General features: G+C 39.5%; 1 protein-coding gene across 1 annotated transcript in view; it reads right to left on the bottom strand.

The window, feature by feature from the left end:
- ARSB (arylsulfatase B) overlaps window positions 1–22,737 on the bottom strand; it is a 177,993-nt gene that overhangs the window by 136,366 nt on the left and 18,890 nt on the right. Inside the window, exons 2-4 of the mRNA XM_033430082.2 lie at window positions 21,210–21,396; window positions 11,291–11,481; window positions 3,734–3,941 (exon numbers count right to left, since the gene is read on the bottom strand). Coding sequence (XP_033285973.1) covers window positions 3,734–3,941; window positions 11,291–11,481; window positions 21,210–21,396 — 586 coding nt within the window. The remainder of the gene's footprint in view (window positions 1–3,733; window positions 3,942–11,290; window positions 11,482–21,209; window positions 21,397–22,737) is intronic.

Here is a 22,737-nt window from a genome sequence, read left to right as displayed (position 1 = left end):
TTCTCAGTGTATAGCTCCAAAAATTATTTTTGCCGACTTGAATAAGTATTATGGGTATTTATGAAATAGTCAACTATCTATTTAAAATATGTCTATGTATAAACATTTGAAATCATACAATAAAAGAGATATACAGATCTTAAAATATTGTTTTCCACCCTCACTTATTATGAAAAAACCTCTCCCCATGCACACTTGACATCAGTCTCTGTTGTCACAGGAGCCACCCTGAGACGTTTAACAGTTTTCCAGAGCTACCATTTTCACTTCTGTCTGAGTACTTCTCAGTCTATGTATGATACATCAATCCATGTATACGTTCATTTCAGGATATAATTTATCCTTAAATTGTATAATTGTGATATCTACAACAAAGGCTTGTTTCACAAACTTACAACTTCCAATTCTTAAAACAGTGAGGTCATTTCCCAGGAATAATTACTAAATCAGTATTAAACGTCTTGGACTCCTTTTTAATTGATTCTTTCCAGTGACCTCTATAAGCATTCAATACCAGCACTGATCAAAGTGCTTTACCAGGCTGTTCAAAATAAAGGAAATTGAAAATGACTCTCGGACTATAAGAGAACTTCTAAGGACTTAAGTATAAGATATTGCCCTCTTTTCTGAAGGGTAAGTTTTTTGAGGAAAACATATGTTATCTATACTCAACCTTTTTCACAGCGGGACACACTTAGAAAATTATAGTATTTGTATAGCACTAAAGCAACTGAAAAAGGCTGGTCAGGGTGGATGCTACCCCGGCCCTGCCGAGGCTTCTCAACAAATCAAAATTGCAGCACACCTCGGGGAAAGCACTGCTATATCTTGAGGTCCAGTAAGAACTTCCAGATCACCGTGTCAGAGGCAGAAAGGGTGACACCTCACTCTGCCTGGCTGAGTGACCTTAGGCAAGTTACTTAGCCTCTTTGTGCTTCAGTTCTCACATCTGCAAGATGGGATAATAAGAGTCCCCAGAGAATTACTGTGAGGATTAACTGAACTTATTCATGTAAAGCACTTAGAACCATGTCCCACACATGGTAAGTACTCAGTAAATGCTACGTTCCATAACCATGCCTAATTACAAGCAAAACAAAGCAAAACAACTCTTTTAAAAATCTATAAGTAGAATACCCAGATTAATTCCTCAACGTGTCACCTCATACTTCTCACACAGTCACTTTACAGTAAAACTTACCGGATGACAAGTCCTGACCTCACCCTTCGAGTTTCCCATCAAATTTTTGGGTTTTAGCCAAGGATCACTAGGGGTCTGAAAAAGCCTCCTTCATGAAAGACAGACCAAAACAAAGATACAAATGACCTTAGAAGAGAAAGAGACAAAGTTGGGAGTACAAGCAAACTTAAAAATATATACAATATTGTGAAGCAACTATACTCTGACAAAAATTTTTTAAAAAGTAAAAAAAAATACATGTATGTGTATACCTAATACACACATATATGTATATGTATAAACATACCTATGTACACACTCACATTCACATATATATATACAAAATTAATGGTTAAGAGCGCAGGCTTTGGAGAAATAAATTATTACATTTATAAAATAAAAACAAACTTTACAAAAAAGGAGTTATCAGAAAACAGGAAAGAGTTTTTGACAATTAAAAAATACTGTGGTTGCTGCGACTGGGCATACGCCCTGAGAAAAACATAATTCAAAAAGATACATGTACCCCAGAGACTTTCCTGGTGGCGCAGTGGTTGAGAAACTGCTGGCCAATGCAGGGGACATGTGTTCGATCCCTGATCCAGGAAGATCCCACATGCTGCGGAGCAACTAAGCCTGTGCACCACAACTACTGAGCCTGCGCTCTAGAGCCCACAAGCCACAACTACTTAGCCCGCGCGCCACAACTACTGAAGCCCATGCACCCTACAGCCAGCACGCCACAACTACTAAGCCTGTGTGCTGCAACTACTGAGCCCACATGCTACAACTACTGAAGCCCACGCGCCTAGAGCCTGTGCTCCACAACAAGAGAAGCCACAGCAACGAGAAGCCCAGGCACCGCAACGAAGAGGAGCCCCGCTGGCCGTAACTAGAGAAAGCCCACGTGCAGCAACAAAGACCCAATGCAGCCAAAAATAAATAAATAAATAATAATAAAATAAAAAACAAAAAAAATACATGTACCCCAATGTTCATTGCAGCACTATTTACAATAGCCAGGATGTGGAAACAACCTAAATGTCCATCTACAGATGAATGGATAAAGAAGATGTGGTACGTATATACAATGGAATATTACCAGACATAAAAAGTAATGAAATTGGGTCATTTGTAGTGATATGGATGAACCTAGAGTCTGTCATACAGAGTGAAGTAAGTCAGAAAGAGAAAAATGAATATCGTATATTAACGCATATATATGGAATCTAGAAAAATGGTACCGATGAACCTATTTGCAGGGCAGGAAAAGAGACGCAGATGTAGAGAACGGACTTGTGGACACAGGTGGGGAAGGGAAGGGTGAGACGAATTGAGAGAGTAGCATTGACATATATACAGTACCATGTGTAAAATAGATAGCTAGTGGGAAGCTGCTATATAGCACAGGGCGCTCAACTCGGTGCTCTGTGATGACCTAGAGGGGTGGGATGGCAGCGGGGTGGGAGGGAGGCTCAAGGGAGGGGATATATGTATACATATAGTTGATTCACTTTGTTCTATAGCAGAAACTAACACAACACTGTAAAGCAATTATGCTCCAATAAAAAAATAAAATAGGCTTGAAAAAAATGGCGGTTGCAATGAATTCAATAGAATGATTAGAGAATAATGATAAGGAAATTTCCCAAGTAGTAGAAGAAAAATAAAGAAATAGGGGAGGAAAAAAACCTAGAAAATTAGAGGATTGACCCAATACCCAAATAACAGGAGTTTTGTACAGAGAGAACAGGAGAAAGGTGGGATGGAGGGCCAAACAATTCTGAAATAAAGAACACAAGGAAATTTCCCATAACAAAAGGATCTGCATTTTCAGATGGAAAGTGCTCTCTGAATACTCAGCATAATGAATAAACCACGATCTACACCCAAAGCACATCATAGGGAAATTTTAGAAAACTATGTCTAATGAGAAGGGGGAAAAAAACACATATATATAACAGATCAGGAATCAGAATGACATTGCCATAATGAAAATGATTTTTCAAAAAATTTTTCTCCCTTCTTTTGTTTTTTCTGTAATCAGTGATATATGACTTTATTGTCAGAAAATTTTAATATAAAAGAATCTATACTTGGAGACTCTAGCCTAGATTTAAATGGTTCCATTTCTTAAGTGTCTTCATAATGTCACCATCTGCCTCTGCACTGATACAGAGACCCCTCTAGTCAGCGGAAGTCCTCTTCATAGAGGATGCCTGGGCTGTAGACATTGTTGGGAACAAGTCAGTCCAGGGATTCACTGCCCAGCTGCCCTGCACAGGAGTGTTGTCCACTCACACTTACTCAGTTACTGAGAGCTTGTTTTCAAGCATACTCCCAGAATATTTTGATATCTGAAGGAAGACAGAAGGCTCATAATTCTTTTTCCTTAGACACATTTTTCTATCCATTATTATGACGTCTCCACTCTTGCAGTTAGCATTTATTTTAATAAGGAACTGCTAAATGCTCCAATTTATCTTCATTCCATTTATTGAATACTATGTCCTAGGCTCTGCCAAGAGATGATTTTCCTATCGACGGACTTACCTGTGGAGAAGATGAACACCGTGTTGTTCCAGAGCCCACGGCTTTTTAAGGCTGTGGTGACATTTCCCACTGCTTCATCCATAAGGGACACCATTCCTGCATAGTAATGCCTGTTCTTATCTTGGATAAAGTCGTATGGCTTCAGGTATTCCTCGGGGACCTGAAGGGGCTCGTGGACAGACTGGAGAGCAAGGTAGAGAAACAGAGGCTGGAAAGAGAGTTTGTGCAAATCAGTTAAGAGGGCTTGGAAGCATTAAATATATAGAGAGAAGCCCAGATTTATCAGTTAATAAAAGTAATATTCAGACAACCCACAAACTGGGTTAGAAATATTTGTAAGTCATATATCAGATAAGGGACTTGTATCTAGAATATATTAAGAACTCTTACAACTCAATAATAAAACTCAATTAACCCAACTACAAAATGGGCAAAGAATCTGAATAGATGTTTCTCCAAAGGAGATATACAAATGGCCAATAAGCATATGAAAAGATGCTCTGCATCATTAGTCATTAGGGAAATGCAAATAAAAACCACACTGAAATACCACTTCACACCCACTCGGAGGGTTATAATTTTAAAAATGGAAAATCAGAAGTGTTGGTGAGGATGTGGAAAAACTGAAACCCTCATTCATTGCTGATGGGGATGTAAAGTGGTGCAGCCAGTTTGAAAAACAACTTGGCAGTTCCTGAAATTGTTAAAGATATAGTTACCATATGAGTCAGCATTTCCATCCCTAGAAAAACAAAAGCATAAATCCACACAAAAACTTGTACATGGATGATCACAGTGGCATTATTCATAATAGCCCAAAAGTGGAAACAACTAAATGTCCACCGGTTGACGAATGGATTAACAAAATGTGGTCTATTTTCAGCAATAGACAGCAATAAAAGGAATATGATGCAGCCGTAAAAAGGAATGAAGTACTGACACATCCTACAACATAGATGCACCTTGAAAACATTATGTTAAGTGACAGAAACCAATCACAAAGATCACGTTTTGTATGATTCCATTCATATAAAATGTCCAGAATAGGCAAATCTGTGGAAACAGAAAGTAGATTAGTGGTTGCCTGAAGCTGTAGGGAGTTGTGGGTGAGAGGAGGGATGAGTGACTTCTAACAGGTACAAGACTTCTTTTGGGGGCGGTGAAAATGTTCTAAACTTAGACTGTGGTGATGGTCGCACAACTCTGTGAATTTACTATTGAATTGTGTACTTTAAATGGGTGAATTTTATGAAAATAAAAGCTTGAGTTCTAAAATGGCCTAGAAAGCTCTGATCCAAACAAATAATAATACCAATAACTCTGTCTCATGTAATACTCAAAACCACCTTGCTATACCCATTTTACAGGTAAGTTAACTGAGGCTTAGAAAGGTTATATGACTTGCACAAGTTCGTATTAATTGCAGAGCAATTTCCTATTGGAAACCCCACTATTACAGTGTGGCTATGTCCCAATAGATGGGTTGGCTTTCTGCTTTAGCTGAAAAATAAGTTACCACCTTTTAGGAGAGGTTTAAGGATTGTTTATATTTTTAGAAGAAAACAAGTGAACACCATGCCTTGCTAGTCTTTGATCTAGGACCAAACATAAGGCCAATTTAATTCCTGGAAACTAAGGAGTATGATACATTGATTCATTTTACCTCTTACCCAATTTACAGAATTTAATGTTAATGATATTCTGTGTCAGCCTCTTCCTCTTAATGAGTCTTTCTGAAGGCTCTCTTCACTGTGCTCCTATAGAATTCTTTAATGAATTGAAAACCCTCAAAGAGACAACAACTGGCTCAACCCAAGAGTAAAAACATAATTCTGTTGGAGTATCTGAGGCATTTAAATCTCATAAAGGAATGGGGAAAAGTTAGAATGCAGACTGGGAGGTGGGCTCATATTTCATTCATTACTGTTGATAAATTGTTTTAAATTACATATTACACATCACTGTGATACAGTAATGGGTATACATATCTAGAACTCAAATAGACACCCAAGACAGTATTTTTAGTTCAGATCTTTGGAACTTAGAAACACCTTTTCCCAAAAATCAAAATGTTCAAAATGGCTGTTCAATATCAAAGACATCCCTTTAAAACCTATTTTACTAAGGAGGCAGGTGATGGAATAAAAACCATGATGATGTAGACCCTAGGCTTCGTTTGTACGTTGTTTCCATGGGAACACATTCCAAATTCCAACTCCAAAAGGCAACACTAACCCCTTTGACAGGCTTTAGCTCTGCCTCTGCTGCTCCTTGACACACGCGCGTTCTCCTCCAGCCACACAAGTCACACTGAAAAGTCCATGTTCCTCCAGACCATGGTGAAGAGAATCCCAGAAGATGCCCCACCCAGGTGGGGAGGAAGAACCCTGGGCTAAGATGTTCGGAGGGGAAAGGATGTGCAGGGACATCCAGGACCTGCCGGCGCAGTGAGGTTCCGCGGTGGGAACTGCCGTCTGGATCTTCAGCACTAGACCAAGCCCATGCCCCAGCCACCAGCCAAGGTCTGGATGGGGACGGATTAAAAATTGGAAAGCTACAACAATTTGCAACCCACATAAAGTTTTAAAAATCAGGAAATGTCACATGAAAACCTGTTTTGTTTAGTTTTTTTATTTTCTTGAAAAATCAGAACTTCTGACAACTCCAGGTCCACACTCCATCTGACAACAGATGGCTGGAGTATGAGAAACAGAGACCTCCGGCCTCCCCCAAGGGCTCTCTTATTTTCTAGTCTCCCCACTGTCCTACCTGAATGACTTCATTTATTTAGGGTAGCAGCCTGGCCCTTGTAAACATAAGACTTTGTGACCCTGGTCTGGATTCTCTACAGTGGACAGGGGTGGAGAAATGAAAAAGGGAGCTCACTGTTTCAGGAGAAAGTGCTCACCCAGGCCATTATGGGCAACTCGGCAGCTCCCGTCATTAAGGAGAGAAAGGGGAAGGAAGGCAGGTCATTTCCAGCCAACAAGTGATCCCTGGAGGCGACAGCTGGGGAGGGTGGTGGAGGAGAGATCTCATAACCACTCTGGGGAAAAAATAATGTTTCTGGGACCATCATTAAAGGGTCTTATAAATATTCAGTGTGGAAATCATTCTACACACTTCGTTAAATATAGCAAGAAATTACCTGAAAACCTTTCCTGTAATTATTCTTTAGTGGTTGAAGACATGACCGTTGCTCTTGAGGGATTAAAATGATAATACTACAACAATTCCCCCATTTATCCAGTGGTCAGGCTCCTGTTAGTTCAAACAGAAGGGGCATAACTGAGAAGAGAAAATGAAAACAACCCCTGGGAGATGCAGTCTTCCCTGGCCTATGACTGTTACAGGCCCCGCAAAGGCCTCGTGCTACCTGCCAACTAGACTTACAGGTAAAGGTGATTCTTGAACAAAACAAGTTGTCTTTTTCCCGTTTCGTCAACAGTGATCTAGGACCATTTAGTGTATGGGCAAACATCCTTGCACACATCGGTATGGCTCTGGGTCACCAGGAGTCAGAATGATAAACAGTGTAGCCCATTTAATGAGGTGAGGACCAATGTACCACATTTTAGAGTATTTCCATCCAATATTGTAAAAATAAAGTTTCAGTTCTCACAAGGTGAACTTTATTCATGGAACAACTCATTTGCCAACAGTGCTAGATGTGAAACATTTCTATACTACTTTTAAATTGAAAAAAAAAAAATTAACAGAGTATTCTTCTTAGTACCACATGGTACCCCAGTGGAAAGAACAATTAACTCAGGCCCTCAGGTTCTCCACCACAGTCAGGAACCTGCCTTCAGCCTCTTGTCCTAAGACCCTCCCAGTAAACAGCTGTAGCCAATTTCCCCACACCTGCCAACCTCAGCTCACTGTTAGCCCAAAGCGAGCAGCTGCCATCCTGGGGATGGGCTCATTATTATTATGCTGTCTACTGACTTGCATTCCAACCTAATGGAGCCTTGGCCTTTGGAGACTTTCAGGCCCATTCTGACCTTACTGACATGCTGATTCAAAACACCAAAGTCCTGGACCCGAGTTTGAACTCCATAGATCTCTGGGTTTGTGCAGGACCTTGATCTCTCCCTTGGTCTTTCTTGGGTCCAGATCTCTGCTCTCACCAACCCAGTTACAGCTGCCACTTTTACACCAACCCTAGCTGTCCGCCTTTCTTTAGGTCTGTAAATTGGAATCCTAAATGTGAATCACGACCAAATGTTTAGGTATTAAGTAAAAGTATGACATTATAACCTAAAGTTATTAGCATATTAAAATGGTGCTAAGGGTTTATTTCCCTTTCTCATTATGCTAATTCCAGTAAGGAAGAAAGTCTTAAATTCATTTCTTTAGTACATTTCCCTAATTTAAAATATAACATTTTAAAAAGCATATGATATGTTTTTAAAGTGTTATTCTCTTTGACTTCCAAATTAAGACATTTCTTTCCAAATTGTGACAGGAAAAGGTAAGTGTCTACCACTAGAAAGTCACATTTGTTTTAAGAAGCTGCTAGTAGATGAGGTATGGGAGAAAACATTTATTTTTATTCTGCAAAGTTTTGAGGGGGGCTATTTTTTTTTTTTTTTTTTTTTGAGGTACACAGGCCTCTCACTGTTGTGGCCTGTCCCATTGCGGAGCACAGGCTCCGGACGTGCAGGCTCAGCAGCCATGGCTCACGGGCCTAGCCGCTCTGCGGCATGTGGGATCTTCCCGGACCTGGGCACGAACCCGTGTCCCCTGCATTGGCAGGCGGACTCTCAACCACTGCGCCACCAGGGAAGCCCGAGGGGGGCTATTTTTAACCAAACGATATTTTGTGAATGTGTTACTTTCACATTGTAGTATTAGTACTAAGGGAATTACCCTGTAGAAAAAGGAGAAAAGACATTCCTTCTTAACACTGTGCAATGGTTATTAGCAATATCTCCCTGATTCCAGCACCAACTGTGTTTCTGTTACAAAATAGCTCCATATGCTTTTTTCCCCCAAGAGCTCTTTAAAACAGACACATTTTTAAGTCAGCTTGTGGATACTTTGTGTGTATTTCTTTAATGATTTCCATCTTAGAGCAAGTTGCCTATGTTACAGTCTGTAGATAGCACAGAGAAGTTAGAACAGAATTAGATTCAATGTTGGAATAAAATGATGAAAGTCCTGTAATTGGTGTGCTGCGTCCTTTCATTGAGAATTGAAACTATAAACATTGGCATCTGCCGTCTTAAACTTTCTGGGGCTATTACTCAGCTATTGATTATTTCATTCATTTATGTCTATGCTTCAAACTTGACTTTGGGGATGCTGAAAAGGCTGGCTACTGCTTTGGAACGTTTCAGTCACTGTAGGAAAATGACCACCTCTCACCCAGCAATTTCCATATTACCTATGAGCAGCACCATACTAATCACACGGGTGTGGGTGGCTTGTGAGCTCTTAGGGCCTACAGTTTTCCTCAGTTCCTGAGCCTTCTCCCCCTACACCAGTTAAGACAGCCCACCCACCAGGAATGATTTCACCCCAGGTGCTTCCTCTTATTTGATTAATGTTATGGGCACTGGGAGAGAATACTCTATTGTTCCTTAATGGAAACAAATTTTTATTGTAGACATCTTATACTTGTTGCATGATTAAAGAGTGGTATATTGTGAACTTGTAAAGGGCAGCTGGCTTCTGCTTGCTTCTCTGTGCTTGAGAGGAATCGATAGTGACTGCACATCAGAATCACTGGTTGGAGGTAGGAGCGGAGGGATAATTAAATACCAGTGATGGGGTCCCACCCCGGACCAATAAATCACAATATTTGGAAGTGGTATTTCTTCCAAGCTTTCCAGATGATCCCAATATACTGTCATTGTATTGTATACTGGAACCATCAAGCTGAGTCACACACTGGGGCTCATAGTCGCTGGTCTGGGATATAAACGGTCAACTAGGGAGGCTTGTTAAGTGCACTGAGCTCTGGAGTTAAACAGTGCAGTTTCTGATTCTGTGACCTTGAACAAGTTACCTCATTTCTCTAAGCCAGTTTGCTTACCTGAAAAATGATGCCCACCTCAAACTTCAAAGGACAGGACAAGGACCACAGTTCCCTCAAGACCTTGTCTTGTTCTTTGGGTTTTTAACCTCATCTATAACATGCCAAACATACAGAAGAAAACTGAGAACTTAAGCCAATTACCTAGCAGTTATCTGTCGAACTACCTGAATATTGGTTTACAGCTAGATTTTAAATCTGCATATGTCTACATATTTGAGAGAATATTCCAATTTCTTCCATGTTCCACTGTTGGCCACTCCAACAGGTCAGCATGAAAGAGTACAAAAAAGCCAAAAGTGGGGCAAAGCTGAGGACAGACACCAGGAAAGCCACTCAATGCTACGTTAGGGTAGGCAGGAAGACACTATGTCAAAAAGGGAGTCAGGAGCCAGGTACCAAGTCTGAACAGGTATCTAAACAGGAATCCAAATGGTGATCTGCACCGAGGACCTTCAGTAACCGCCAAGGAGGCAAAGCGCAGGAAACTGGAAAAACTGGATAACACCGCACGTTCTGTAATTTGCTGTGTTAGAGTCCTATTGAAGGTCTAATTTCGAGGGCATGTTAATACAGTTCTTAATGAAGCCATATTTTGAGCCCAATATCTGACAACACAAATATCTGATTTAAAGGCATTTATAAGCTAAATCCAGAGAATTCAGCTTGAACTTGGGTTCAGGAGGTTAACTCCAGATTAACAACGACAACAACAAATGTCAAGGCTATTCAGACTCTTTTCTACTTTTATCTGTAAATAAGTCAAAAGATTTCAGCACATGACATATACACCTAGCTTCAGTATGGTCGATGTGATAAACAGGCTCATCAGTGTACCGTGTTTATAGATTAGAATGCTCAATATTGTTAAGATGTCATTGTCCCCAAGTTGGTCCACAGATTCAATGAAATCCAAATCCAAGCAGGTACTTTTTTTTTTTTTTTTTGTAGAAATTGGCCAGCTGCTTCTAAATAAACATGGGAATGCAGAATATTTAGAATAGCCAAAATAACCTTGGAGGAGGGCTGGGAAATACAAAGTTAGGGAACTTGCCCTGAACCTTAAATTTGTGGATACCTAACAGTAAGTTTGCCATAATAATGCCTCATCTTGTACATAAGCCTAACATTTTTTGAAAAAGTCAATTTACTAATTACCATACCTCCACACAGGATACTAAAATAATAAAACTATATTTGTACTGAAACACTATATGCACAGCATTCCTCAAAGTGTGATCTGGGGACCGCGTGCAGCAGAATCACCCTTGAGTTTCCTTAAAATATTGACATATGGATTTTTCCCAGACTTAATAAATCAGACTTTTAGAGGTGGGCTCCAGGAATTTCTATTTTTAACAAGCTTCTCAGCTGATACTGAGGTACTCTAGAACTTGAAAGTGACTCCGCTAGTATTTATTAGGTTTTTCCCTAAAGGACAATGGCCTTTTCCTATATTCACCTGAAGAGATGCTATCTTCACACAATTTTGATATCAATAAAAAAGCAAGACTTACCTTCTCTGGTGGGTGGTTAGTTATGAGGGTTGTAGCCCTTTCAGTAAATACATTTGTTGAATACATATTTTTATACCCTGTTGCAACTTCTTCACCATCTCGAAAATCAAGAGCACATCGTGTAACATTCAGAGCGTTGATTAACGTACAGCGCTCATGGGAATAGTAATCTTCACTACCTAGAAGATATCCTACAAGGAGAATGGGAGATGAAAGTAGTCAGCATAGCATAAAACATGTTAAACAAACGAAGGTCTCAGCATTTAATTGCCTAATGCAATTGATTATCCATGTCAGGGCTAATCAAATGACAAGGCTAATCAGAGCACCATTTCTTAACATCTCTATATTTGCTAGCATAAGGCATTAAAATGTTATCGTAAAAAAAATTCAAATCCACCCCTTAGCCAAGTCTTTAGAATATAAGCTCCATCACGTAACTCTCAAAGTGGGTGATTCCAAGTAAATATGTTTTAAAAAATCAGAGTTTAAATTCAGTAAAATTGATGACATTTTAATCTTTTAAAGCTATCTAATGGTTAAAACAGCATATGGTTCAAGTGATTTGTTACAAATTTTTACTCTGAGGTGATCACATAAATGAACGCAGAATTCAAATAACGTTGATATTGACCTTGGTCGACTGGCTTCAAGGTTATTTACAGAAGTAGCTCTTGGAGGCATCATCTTTAGTCAGATGCTGACACCCACTGGTGAAAGACACAAAGATTTCCAAACAGAGGATCTCTAAACATAACAACCAAAACAGCAAACTAACATGTGGTGTTGAAATTAGATTTTTCTACGTCTGTTGATCTCAATTTCACCCCCAATTTAAATGGCATCAATGGCCTATCCCACAATTTAGACTTAAACATGGGAGAAATGGTTTCTCAAGTTTAGTTGTTCCTGCAAATGTTCCATATTTTCCTAAAATATTAAAATAAGCTGTGCTGCATGTTATATGATTCTATTTTTATGAGATGTTCAGAATAGGCAAATCTGTAGAGACAGAAAGTAGGTTAGTGGTTGCCTAGGGCTATGAGGGTCAGGGGAAAATGGGGAGTGACTGCTAATGTGTATGGGGTTTCTTTATTGGGGTGATGGAAATGTTCTACATTTGATTGTAGTGACCGTGGTACAACCCTGTGAATTTATTTAAAAATCAATGGAACTGTACATTTTAATGGGGTGAATTATATGGTATGTGAATTACACCTCGATAAAGCTATCCAAAAGAAATCACTGTGCTGGACTCTGAGCTATCTCCTGACAAACACTGCTTATTAACATTAAAATGAAGATAATAAAATTGGCCTCTTTCCCCAGTTCTAAATATTTCTTATAATCACAATTAAAAGTCCTACATATCTTACCTAGTAAATGAATTCATTTTAATTTCCTCCTTTTCCATGATTCAGTAAATTCAAGGTCCTAAATACAATGAATATCTTAGTTTTAAGATAACTCTTTAAATGGTAATCTTTTCTGCTACAGGTATAACAGAAAGGGAAAGCCAATGTGTTTGCTAATTAATATATAATCGAAAAACAAATGTATCCATGAAAATAATTTCAGTCCTTATATGGGTAATTAAAGGGGTCAGGACACTGGTGTTCTATTTGGGGTTAATAACTGCTGGTAACACCTTGAAGAATCACTTCAGGTTCTTTATCTGTAAGAATAAACTGTTTTCTATCATTTGGGGAAATACATGCAGAGGATATACTTGATAAAAAGATGTATAAACCATAAATATTAAAAAGTTAGTACAAATAGGATTCCAATAGAACTCTTTATTCACATAATAGAACTATCTATTCACATACTTGGTCAAACTAATACCAAGCAACCATGTGACAGTCACATAGAACTTTCTCATAACAATGATTCACAAATTTGAACTTACATGCTGAGTCTAAAGAATATGGCAGCGATGCTTTTTGGGGAAAAATGAGAAACTATGTTTTGAACAATTAAATCTCTGCTGTATTTAACAGCTTTATTGAGAATAATTCACATATCATACAAATCACTCATTTACGTTGTACAGTTCAGTGGTTCTTAGTGTACTCAGAGTTGTGCAACCAGGCCCACAATCATCTGTTTTTTAACAGAACATCTAAGTCATAACAGTGATAACAACTGCATCGTCATCATGCCCTCCTTCTCTGCAAGTCTCCCTTCCATGAATGTGCGGTGGGGTGTCTGTCTGTCTAAATCCATTTAGGCTTCTTAATTCTCATAAAAGGATGTTATTTCCCCCTCTGTCCAACTGAATTTTTAAATATATAATTTGGTTTAAATATATAATTTTAAAATATAAAATTTGGTTTTTAATAAAAACAATTAAAATATCCTTCCAGTTGCCAGAGTACAGGTATCGACCCATCGTTAAGCAAAGACCTGATTGAAAATTGTCAAAGGATATAGAGGCTGTTTTTTCCTCTAGAATTTCCAAGATGACAAAGACGTCTTACACCCAAGTCCTGTTTTTAACAGCTATTTAAGAATACTGAGGATATATCCAGATTCATCAGGGAAGAATGCATTATTGATTAAGCAATGTCTGCTAGAGAACCCAGATGGGAGTGGGTCACACGGTGTCTCACGTCTGGATGTCCTTACATCTCGACTGAAACTGTGGTTCGAACTAGGCACTATAGAGCTGTGAGCTTCAACTGCACTGTGTGGGCCCCATATAATCACTTGAACTGAAATGTACTTTGGTGCTCTGGTCCTAGCTTGAATAAAAGAGAATGTCTCAAGAAACATCTATAAGACAACCACCATTTTATTACTAAAATGATGTTTTTGAGGATGCTGCTACCTTACCTACTCCCAAAGGAGAAATTTCTCTCAGGTCTAAGAGCCAGAAAATGCTTTACTCTTCCTGAACATCTGGTTTCCATTTAACTTATAAGTAATGTGACACTTATAGACTGCTTTTTTTTGCTTTGAGCATAAGAAGTCCCAAATCTCAGAGTTGAATGTGAAGTCTGCTACAGCCAGGCAGGTTTTGTTTTTTTTTAAATAACTCGGTGCCAAGCAACTATTCCATCTTTTTCTATTCATCCTGATTTTTAAAAAATAGATCTTTATTGGAGTATAATTGATTCAAAATACTGTGTTAGTTTCTGTTGCACAACAAAGCGAATCAGCCGTATGCATACACATGTCCCCATATCCCCTCCCTCTTGAGCCTCCCTCCTATCCTCCCTATCCCACCCCTCTAGGTCGTCGCAAAGCACCAAGCCGATCTCCCTGTGCTATGCTGCTGCTTCCCACCAGCCAACTATTTTACATTCAGTAGTGTACGTATGTCGATGCTATGTCAATGCTACTCTCACTTCGCCCCAGCTTCGCCCTCCCACCCCATGTCCTCAAGTCCATTTTCTATGTCTATCTCTTTATTCCTGCCCTGCAACTAGGTTCATCAGTACCATTTTTTTTTCAGATTCCATATATATGTGTTAGCATACGGTATTTGTTTTTCTCTTTCTGACTTACTTCACTCTGTATGACAGACTCTAGGTCCATCCACCTCACTACAAGTAACTCAATTTTGTTTCTTTTTATGGCTGAGTAATATTCCATTGTATATATGTGCCACATCTTCTTTAACCATTCATCTGTCGATGGACATTTAGGTTGGTTCCATGCCCTGGCTATTGTAAATAGTGCTGCAATGAACATTGTGGTACATGTGTCTTTTTGAATTATGGTTTTCGCAGGGTATATGCCCAGTAATGGGATTGCTGGGTCATATGGTAATTCTATTTTTAGTTTTTTAAGGAACCTCCATACTGTTCTCCATAGTGGCTGTATCAATTTACATTCCCACCAACAGTGCAAGAGAGTTCCCTTTTCACCACACCCTTTCCAGCATTTATTGTTTCTAGATTTTTTGATAATGGCCATTCTGACCGGCATGAGGTGATATCTCATCATAGTTTTTTTTTTTTTTTTTTTTTTTTTTGCGGTACGTGGGCCTCTCACTGTTGTGGCCTCTCCCGTTGCGGAGCACAGGCTCCAGACCCGCAGGCTCAGCGGCCATGGCTCACAGGCCTAGCCGCTCCGCGGCATGTGGGATCTTCCCAGACCGGGGCACGAACCCGTGTCCCCTGCATCGGCAGGCAGACTCTCAACCACTGCGCCACCAGGGAAGCCCCATCTTTGATTTCTTTCATCAGTGTTTTATAGTTTTCTGAGTACAACTCTTTTGCCTCCTTAGGTAGGTTTATTCCTAGGTATTTTATTCTTTTTGTTGCAACGGTAAATGGGAGTGTTTCCTTAATTTCTCTTTCTGATTTTTCATTGTTGGTGTATAGGAATGCCAGAGATTTCTGTTCATTAATTTTGTATCCTGCGACCTTACCAAATTCACTGATTAGTTCTAGTAGCTTTCTGGTGACATCTTTAGGATTTTCTGTGTATAGTATCATGTCATCTGCAAACAGTGACAGTTTTACTTCTTCTTTTCCAATTTGTATTCCTTTTCTTTCTTTTTCTTCTCTGATTGCTGTGGCTAGGACTTTCAAAACTATGTTGAATAACAGTGGTGAGAGTGGACATCCTTGTCTTGTTCCTGATCTTAGTGGAAATGCTTTCACCACTGAGTATGATGCTTGCTGTGAGTTTGTCATATATGACCTTTATTATGTTGAGGTAGGTTCCCTCTATGCCCATTTTCTGGAGAGTTTTTTTTTTAATCATAAATGGGTGTTGAACTTTGTCAAAAGCTTTTTCTGCATCTATTGAGATGATCATATGGTTTTTATTCCTTAATTTGTTAATATGGTGTATCACATTGATTAATTTGCACATATTGAAGAATCCTTGCATCCCAGGGATAAATCTCACTTGATCATGGTGTGTGATCCTTTTAACGTGCTGTTGGATTCTGTTTGCTACTATTTGTTCAGGAGTTTTTCATCTGTGTTCATCAGTGATATTGGTCTGTAATTTTCTTTTTTTCGTAGTGTCTTTGACTGGTTTGGGTATCAGGGTGATGGTGACCTCATAGAATGAGTTTGGGAGTATTCCTTCCTCTGCAATTTTTTGGAAGAGTTTGAGAGGGATGGGTGTTAGCTTGTCTCTAAATGTTTGATAGAATTCACCTGTGAAGCCATCTGGTCCTGGACTTTTGTTTGATGGAAGATTTTTAATTACAGTTTCAATTTCATTACTTGTGATAGGACTGTTTATATTTTCTAATTCTTCCTGGATCAGTCTTGGAAAATTGTAGATTTCCAAGAATTTGTCCATTTCTTCATGATTGTCCATTTTATTGGCATATAGTTGTTTGCAGTAGTCTCTTATAATCCTTTGTATTTCTGCAGTGTCAGTTGTCATTTCTCCTTTTTCATTTCTAACTTTGATTTGCATCCTCTCCCTTTTTTTCTTGATGAGTCTGTCTAAGGGTTTACCAATTTTGTTTATCTTCTCAGAGAACCAGCTTTTAGTTTTATTGATCTTTGCTATTGTTTTCTTTGTTTCTATTTCATTCATTTCTGCTCTGATCTTTATGATTTCTTTCCTTCTACTGACTTTGGGTTTTCTTTGTTCTTCTTTCTTTAGTTGTTTTAAGTGTAGGGTTAGATTGTTTATTTGAGATTTTTCTTTTTTCTTAAGATGAGATTGCATAGCTATAATCTTCCCTCTTAGAACTGCTTTTGCTGCATCCCACAGGTTTTGGGTTGTCATGTTTTCATTGTCATTTGTTTCTATGTATTTTTTGATTTGTTCTTTGATTTCTTCAGTGATCTCTTGATTATTTAGTAGCACACTGATTAGCCTCCATGTATTTGGTTTTTTACAGTTTTTTTCCTGTAATTGATTTCCAATCTCACAGCGTTGTGGTCAGAAAAGATGCTTGATACGATTTCAATTTTCTTAAATTTTCCGAGGCTTGATTTGTGACCCAAGATGTGATCTATCCTGGAGAATGTTCCATGTGCACTTGAGAAGAAAGTGTATTCTGCCACTTTGGGGTGGAATGTTCTATAAATATCAATTAGATCTATCTGATCTATTGTGTCATTTAAAGCTTGTGTTCCCTTATTTATTTTCTGTTTGGATGATCTGTCCATTGGTGTAGGTGGGATGTTAAAGTCCCCTACTATTATTGTGTTACTGTCGATTTCTCCTTTCATGGTTGTTAGCATTTGCCTTATATATTGAGGTGCTCCTATGTTGGGTGCATAAACATTTATAATTGTTATATCTCCTTCTTGGATTGATCCTTTGATCATTATGTAGTATCCTTCCTTATCTCTTGTAACAGTCTTTATTTTAAAGTCTATTTTATCTGATACAAGTATTGCTAATCCAGCTTTCTTTTGATTTCCATTTGCATGGAATATCTTTTTCCATCGCTTCACTTTCAGTCTGTATGTGTCCCTAGGTCTGAAGTGGGTCTGTTGTAGACAGCATATATATGGGTCTTGTCTTTGTATCCATTCACCCAGTCTATGTCTTTTGGTTGGGACATTTAATCCATTTACATTCAAGGTTATTATTGATATGTATGTTCTTATTACCATTTTCTTAATTGTTTTGGGTTTGTTTTTTGTGGGTCTTTTTCTTCTCTTGTGTTTCCCGTTTAGAGAAGTTTTCTCAGCATTTGTTGTAAAACTGGTTTACTGGTGCTGAATTCTCTTAGCTTTTGCTTGTCTGAAAAGCTTTTGACTTCTCCATCGAATCTGAATGAGATCCTTGCTAGGTAGAGTAATCTTGGTTGTAGGTTTTTCTCTTTCACCACTTTAAGTATATCCTTCCACCCGCTTCTGGCCTGCAGAGTTTCCACTGAAAAATCAGCTTATTACCTTGTTTGGATTCCTTTGTATGTTATTTTTTGTTTTTCCCTTGCAGCTTTTAATATTTTTTCTTTGAATTAAATTTTTGTTAATTTGATTAATATGTGTCTTGGTGTGTTTTTCCTAGGGTTTATTCTGTATGGGACTCTCTGTGCTTCCTGGACTTGGGTGACTATTTCCTGTCCCATGTTAGGGAAGTTTTCAACTATAAACTCTTCAAATATTTTCTCAGACCCTTTCTTTTTCTCTTCTTCTGGGACCCCTATGATCCAAATGTTAGTGCGTTTAGTGTTGTCCCAGAGGTCTCTGAGATTGTCTTCAATTCTTTTCATTCTTTTTTCTTTATTCTGCTCCTTGGCAGTTACTTTCAGCTCACTTATTCATTCTTCTGCCTCAGTTATTCTGTTACTGATTCCTTCTAGTGTATTTTTCATTTCAGTTATTATGTTGTTCATCTCTGTTTGTTTGTTCTTTAGTTCTTCTAGATCTTTGTTAAACATTTCTTGTATTTTGTCAATCTGTGCGTCCATTCTATTTTTGAGATTCTGGATCATCTTTACTATCATTACTCTGAATTCTTTTTCAGGTAGATTGCCTATTTCTTCTTCATTTATTTGGCCTTATAGGTTTTGACCTTGCTCCTTCATCTGTGACATATTTTTTTGCCATCTCATTTTTTTTTTTTCAGTAAGTGGGATTGTGTTCCTGTCTTACTGGTTGTTTGACCTGATGCTTCCAACACTAGGGTTAGTAGGCTATTGGGTAGAGCTGGGTCTTGCCTGAGATGAGGAACTCCATGAGACCTCACTCTGATGAATATTCCCCGTGGTCTGAGGTTCCCTGTTAGTCCAGTGGTTCAGACTCAGAGCTCCCACCGCAGGAGCTTCGGCCTGACCCTGGGCTTGTGAATCAAGATCCTGCAAGCCACCTGGGGAGGCAAAAAAAAAAGGAAAAACCAAAAGAACAATAACAAAGTAATAAATAAAATTAGGCTAGAAAACTAACAGATAGGGAGAATATAAAGATAAAAATATAGATGAATCAACAACTGGAATATACAACAGTACCACAATAGTAAAAAAAAGAGAAGGAGGGGAAAAAAAGGTTGGGGGGAAGGCCTTGGCTGTGGAGGGTGGGGGCTAAGCAAGGGTGAGGTTTGGGTGGTGGGCAGGGCTGATGCTCAGGACCCACAGGGCTGAAAAAGGCCCTGGAGGGTGTGTGGTGGGGGGGACGGTTAGGCTCAAGGAACATAAGGGGCCCAGGCGTGCCCTCCAGCCCTGGTCTCACAGGGCAGGGGCCCTCACCTGGGAGTCCAGCAGCCTTCCTGGGCTCAAGTGGGCAGGGCAAACACCCTCCTCTCCTCTCCTCCTCCTCTGGTCTGGGAGGGCCCCTCCCGCCTGCCTCTCCTGATCTCCCCAGCCTCCCCCCTATGCCCCCAAGAACGTACGCAGCCTGGAGGGGGCTTTGGAGGGCAGGGGATAGGCCTGGGAGCTCAGCAGGCTCCCTGGGCCTGAGTGAACAGGGCAATCGCCCTCCACTCCTCTCCTGCTTCTCCCAGAGGGCGCCTCCTGCCTGCCTCTCCTAATCTCCCTGGCCTCAGGGATGCCAATCCTGTCTGGCCTCCACTTCTCCCCCTTCAATCCCCTTACATCCTACCAGTTCACTTTGGGGTTCCTCCTGTCTCCTTGGGTGTCAGAGTCCCCCACCAGTGGCCAGCAGGTGCCCTAGCTGTGGGGAGACACTAACTCCACCTCTTTTCATACTGCCATCTTGACTCCACCTCCTCTCACCCTGATTTTTTTTTTTTTTTTGCGGTACGTGGGCCTCTCACTGTTGTGGGCTCTCCCCTTGTGGAGCACAGGCTCCGGACGCGCAGGCTCAGCAGCCATGGCTCACGGGCCCAGCTGCTCTGTGGCATGTGGGATCTTCCCAGACCGGGGCACGAACCCGTGTCCCCTGCATCAGCAGGCAGACTCCCAACCACTGCGCCACCAGGGAAGCCCACCCTGATTTTTCAATTCTATTTATTTTTTTTAAATTTATCTTCATTGTGTGTTCCTTTTTGTATATGGCAGTTTGTAAATAAATGAAGAGACAAATGGGAGGTAGGTAGGGAGCTAAACAGCTAGACAGATAAAACAGAATAGCTAGACGGAAAGCAAAATATGAGGGGGAAAGTTGGGGGTGAGAGGTGGGATGAACTGGGAGATTGCAATTGATGTATATACACTAATATGTATAAAATAGATATCTAATAAGAACCTGCTGTATAGCACAGGGAACTCTACTTCACTTCGCTGTACAGTAGAAACTAACAAACATTGTAAAACAGCTACACCCCAATTTAAAAAAAAAGCAAAATATGAAAAGAACTTGACAGAAAGCTATGTAGCCCCTGGCAAGATAAATAGATAAATAGGTTGTTAAGAAATGGTTTGTAACAGGTTTAAATAGAGTATATATATTTTTAAAAAACTGTAGGCTTTATATTTATTTTTATAGGGCTATCAAATCCATAAAATACTTATTATTTTGTATCTTTCCTATTACTATTTGTTATTTACCCTCCCATTTTCTTTATTTGATCTATCTTCCCCAATCTAGTAATTTCAAAAACAGATCTCACAGAAGGAAAGAAGGATGCCAACTGGAAAAGAGTCTTCTTTATCATCTCCAGGAAATACAAAACAAAATAAAACCTTTGAACACAATTCATGAGGAGAAAAAAAGATCCTGAACCTTTGTGAAGGAAATATTCTTGTATTGGGTTTTGCCGGGAATTTTTTTAAAAAATCAATCTGTATCCCCTTTTGGTAATAAGGTTCTCTAAGAGTAGAGTGGTCTCTGACTTGGAGGTAGCAGACTCTGCAAAGGCCCCTACGTGGCATGTAGAACCCTGGCAAAGATAACTGCCTGTCCCATCACGAGCTGAGTGCACAGCCATGTTTACGGTTGTGGCATTAGACAGTGGCCCCATGGCAGTGCTGACTGATTCACTCTGTTCAAGTTTCCAGTTATTTCATTTGATTACACTTGGCTGTGTTTTATGAGACGGCTGCAGTTGGCCAGAGTTGTTAAAGAAACATGTGCATTTCCATTACCAAAGTAGGTATCAAATCCTCGGCGGGTTGGAAGACATTCTTTCCTGTACATTCCCAGGTGCCATTTTCCGACCATGTGGGTAGCGTAGCCTGCTTCTTTTAGAAGCTGGGGCAGGAGTTTTTCATCCAGAGGAATGCAGCTGGGCTGACAGGGCCAGATTATTTGGTGCTGTAGACCTGTGTGGATCTTAAAATAGATAAACATAAAATTATGGATTAATGATGTTGAAACATTCTGAACAAGCAGATAAAGTGGTTGCCTAATTTACTAGACGTATGTGTAAACATGAATGTTTAATTCTATTTCTGTACCAGGTTAAGGCATTTCTAAAAGGCATTTTTCTCACTTATTCAAATAAAGTAATAGACATAAATAAGAATTTGAAAGAAATGAATAAAAACAGTCTAACAAACATTAGATAGTTTCAACAAATATTTATCCAGGAACTATGTTAGAAACTGTTAAGTTTTCACTTCTTACCTCATAAAAGTAGCCATAATATGAAGTGTGGATCTATCAAGGAAAAAGTGTTCAAATTTCTATGCACATGAGATGTTGGTGTTTGATTAGAAGAAGCTTCTATAATCTTTCAAGACTTGATTTTTTAAAAGGGTATAATGAAGATAATGATTTGCATTTCTTATTCTACCTTACATAAAGCATAATTTCAAAAGACGGTGACCAACTTTTCCTTAAAAAAAAAAAAAAGTGGCCATCTGATCCATAGGTTAGGAGCAGCTCCCACAAGTATCACCAGGGTGCAAGCACCACACAACTAATTTTAAGAAATTATCACGTGCTGAGTCTTGGTGTAATATTAAAATAGAATACCCACAATTATATGAAAAGGTTATTAAAATAACCCTCTCTTGGGGACTTCCCTGGTGGCGCAGTGGTTAAGAATCTGCTTGCCAATGCAGGGGACCCAGGTTCGAGCCCTGGTCCAGGAAGATCCCACATGCCACGGAGCAACTAAGCCTGTGCGCCACAACTACTGAGCCTGCGCTCTAGAGCCCGTGAGCCACAGTTACTGAAGTCCGCATGCCTAGAGCCCATGCTCCGCAACAAGAGAAGCCACCGCAACTAGAGAAGCCCGCGCACCGCAACGAAGAGTAGCCCCTGCTCACCGCAACTAGAGAAAGCCATGCATGGCAACGAAGACCCAGTGAAGCCAAAAGTAAATAATAAAATAAATCTATTTTTAAAAAAACTCTCTCTTTTCCAACTACATATCTGTGTGAGGCTGGATGTTCTTCAACGACTTTTACCAAAACAATATACAGTTGACCTTTCAACAACTGGGGGTTAGGGGCACTAACCCCTGTGCAGTTGAAAATGTAAGTATAACTTTACAGTTGGCTGCATCCAGGAATTCAACCACAGATCATGCAACATCATAGTACGTATTTAGTGAACAAAATCCACGTATAAGTGGACCCTTACAGTTCAAATCCATGTTGTTCAAGGGTCAACAGTATTGCACAGGTTGAATGCAGAAGCAGATGTAACAATCTAGCTATCTTCTAT

Source organism: Orcinus orca, chromosome 3, assembly GCF_937001465.1.
Source record: "Orcinus orca chromosome 3, mOrcOrc1.1, whole genome shotgun sequence".
Classification (NCBI taxonomy): Eukaryota; Metazoa; Chordata; class Mammalia; order Artiodactyla; family Delphinidae; genus Orcinus; species Orcinus orca.
The sequence above is the reverse complement of the archived record's forward strand: the minus strand, read 5'-3'. Positions and strand labels throughout refer to the sequence as shown.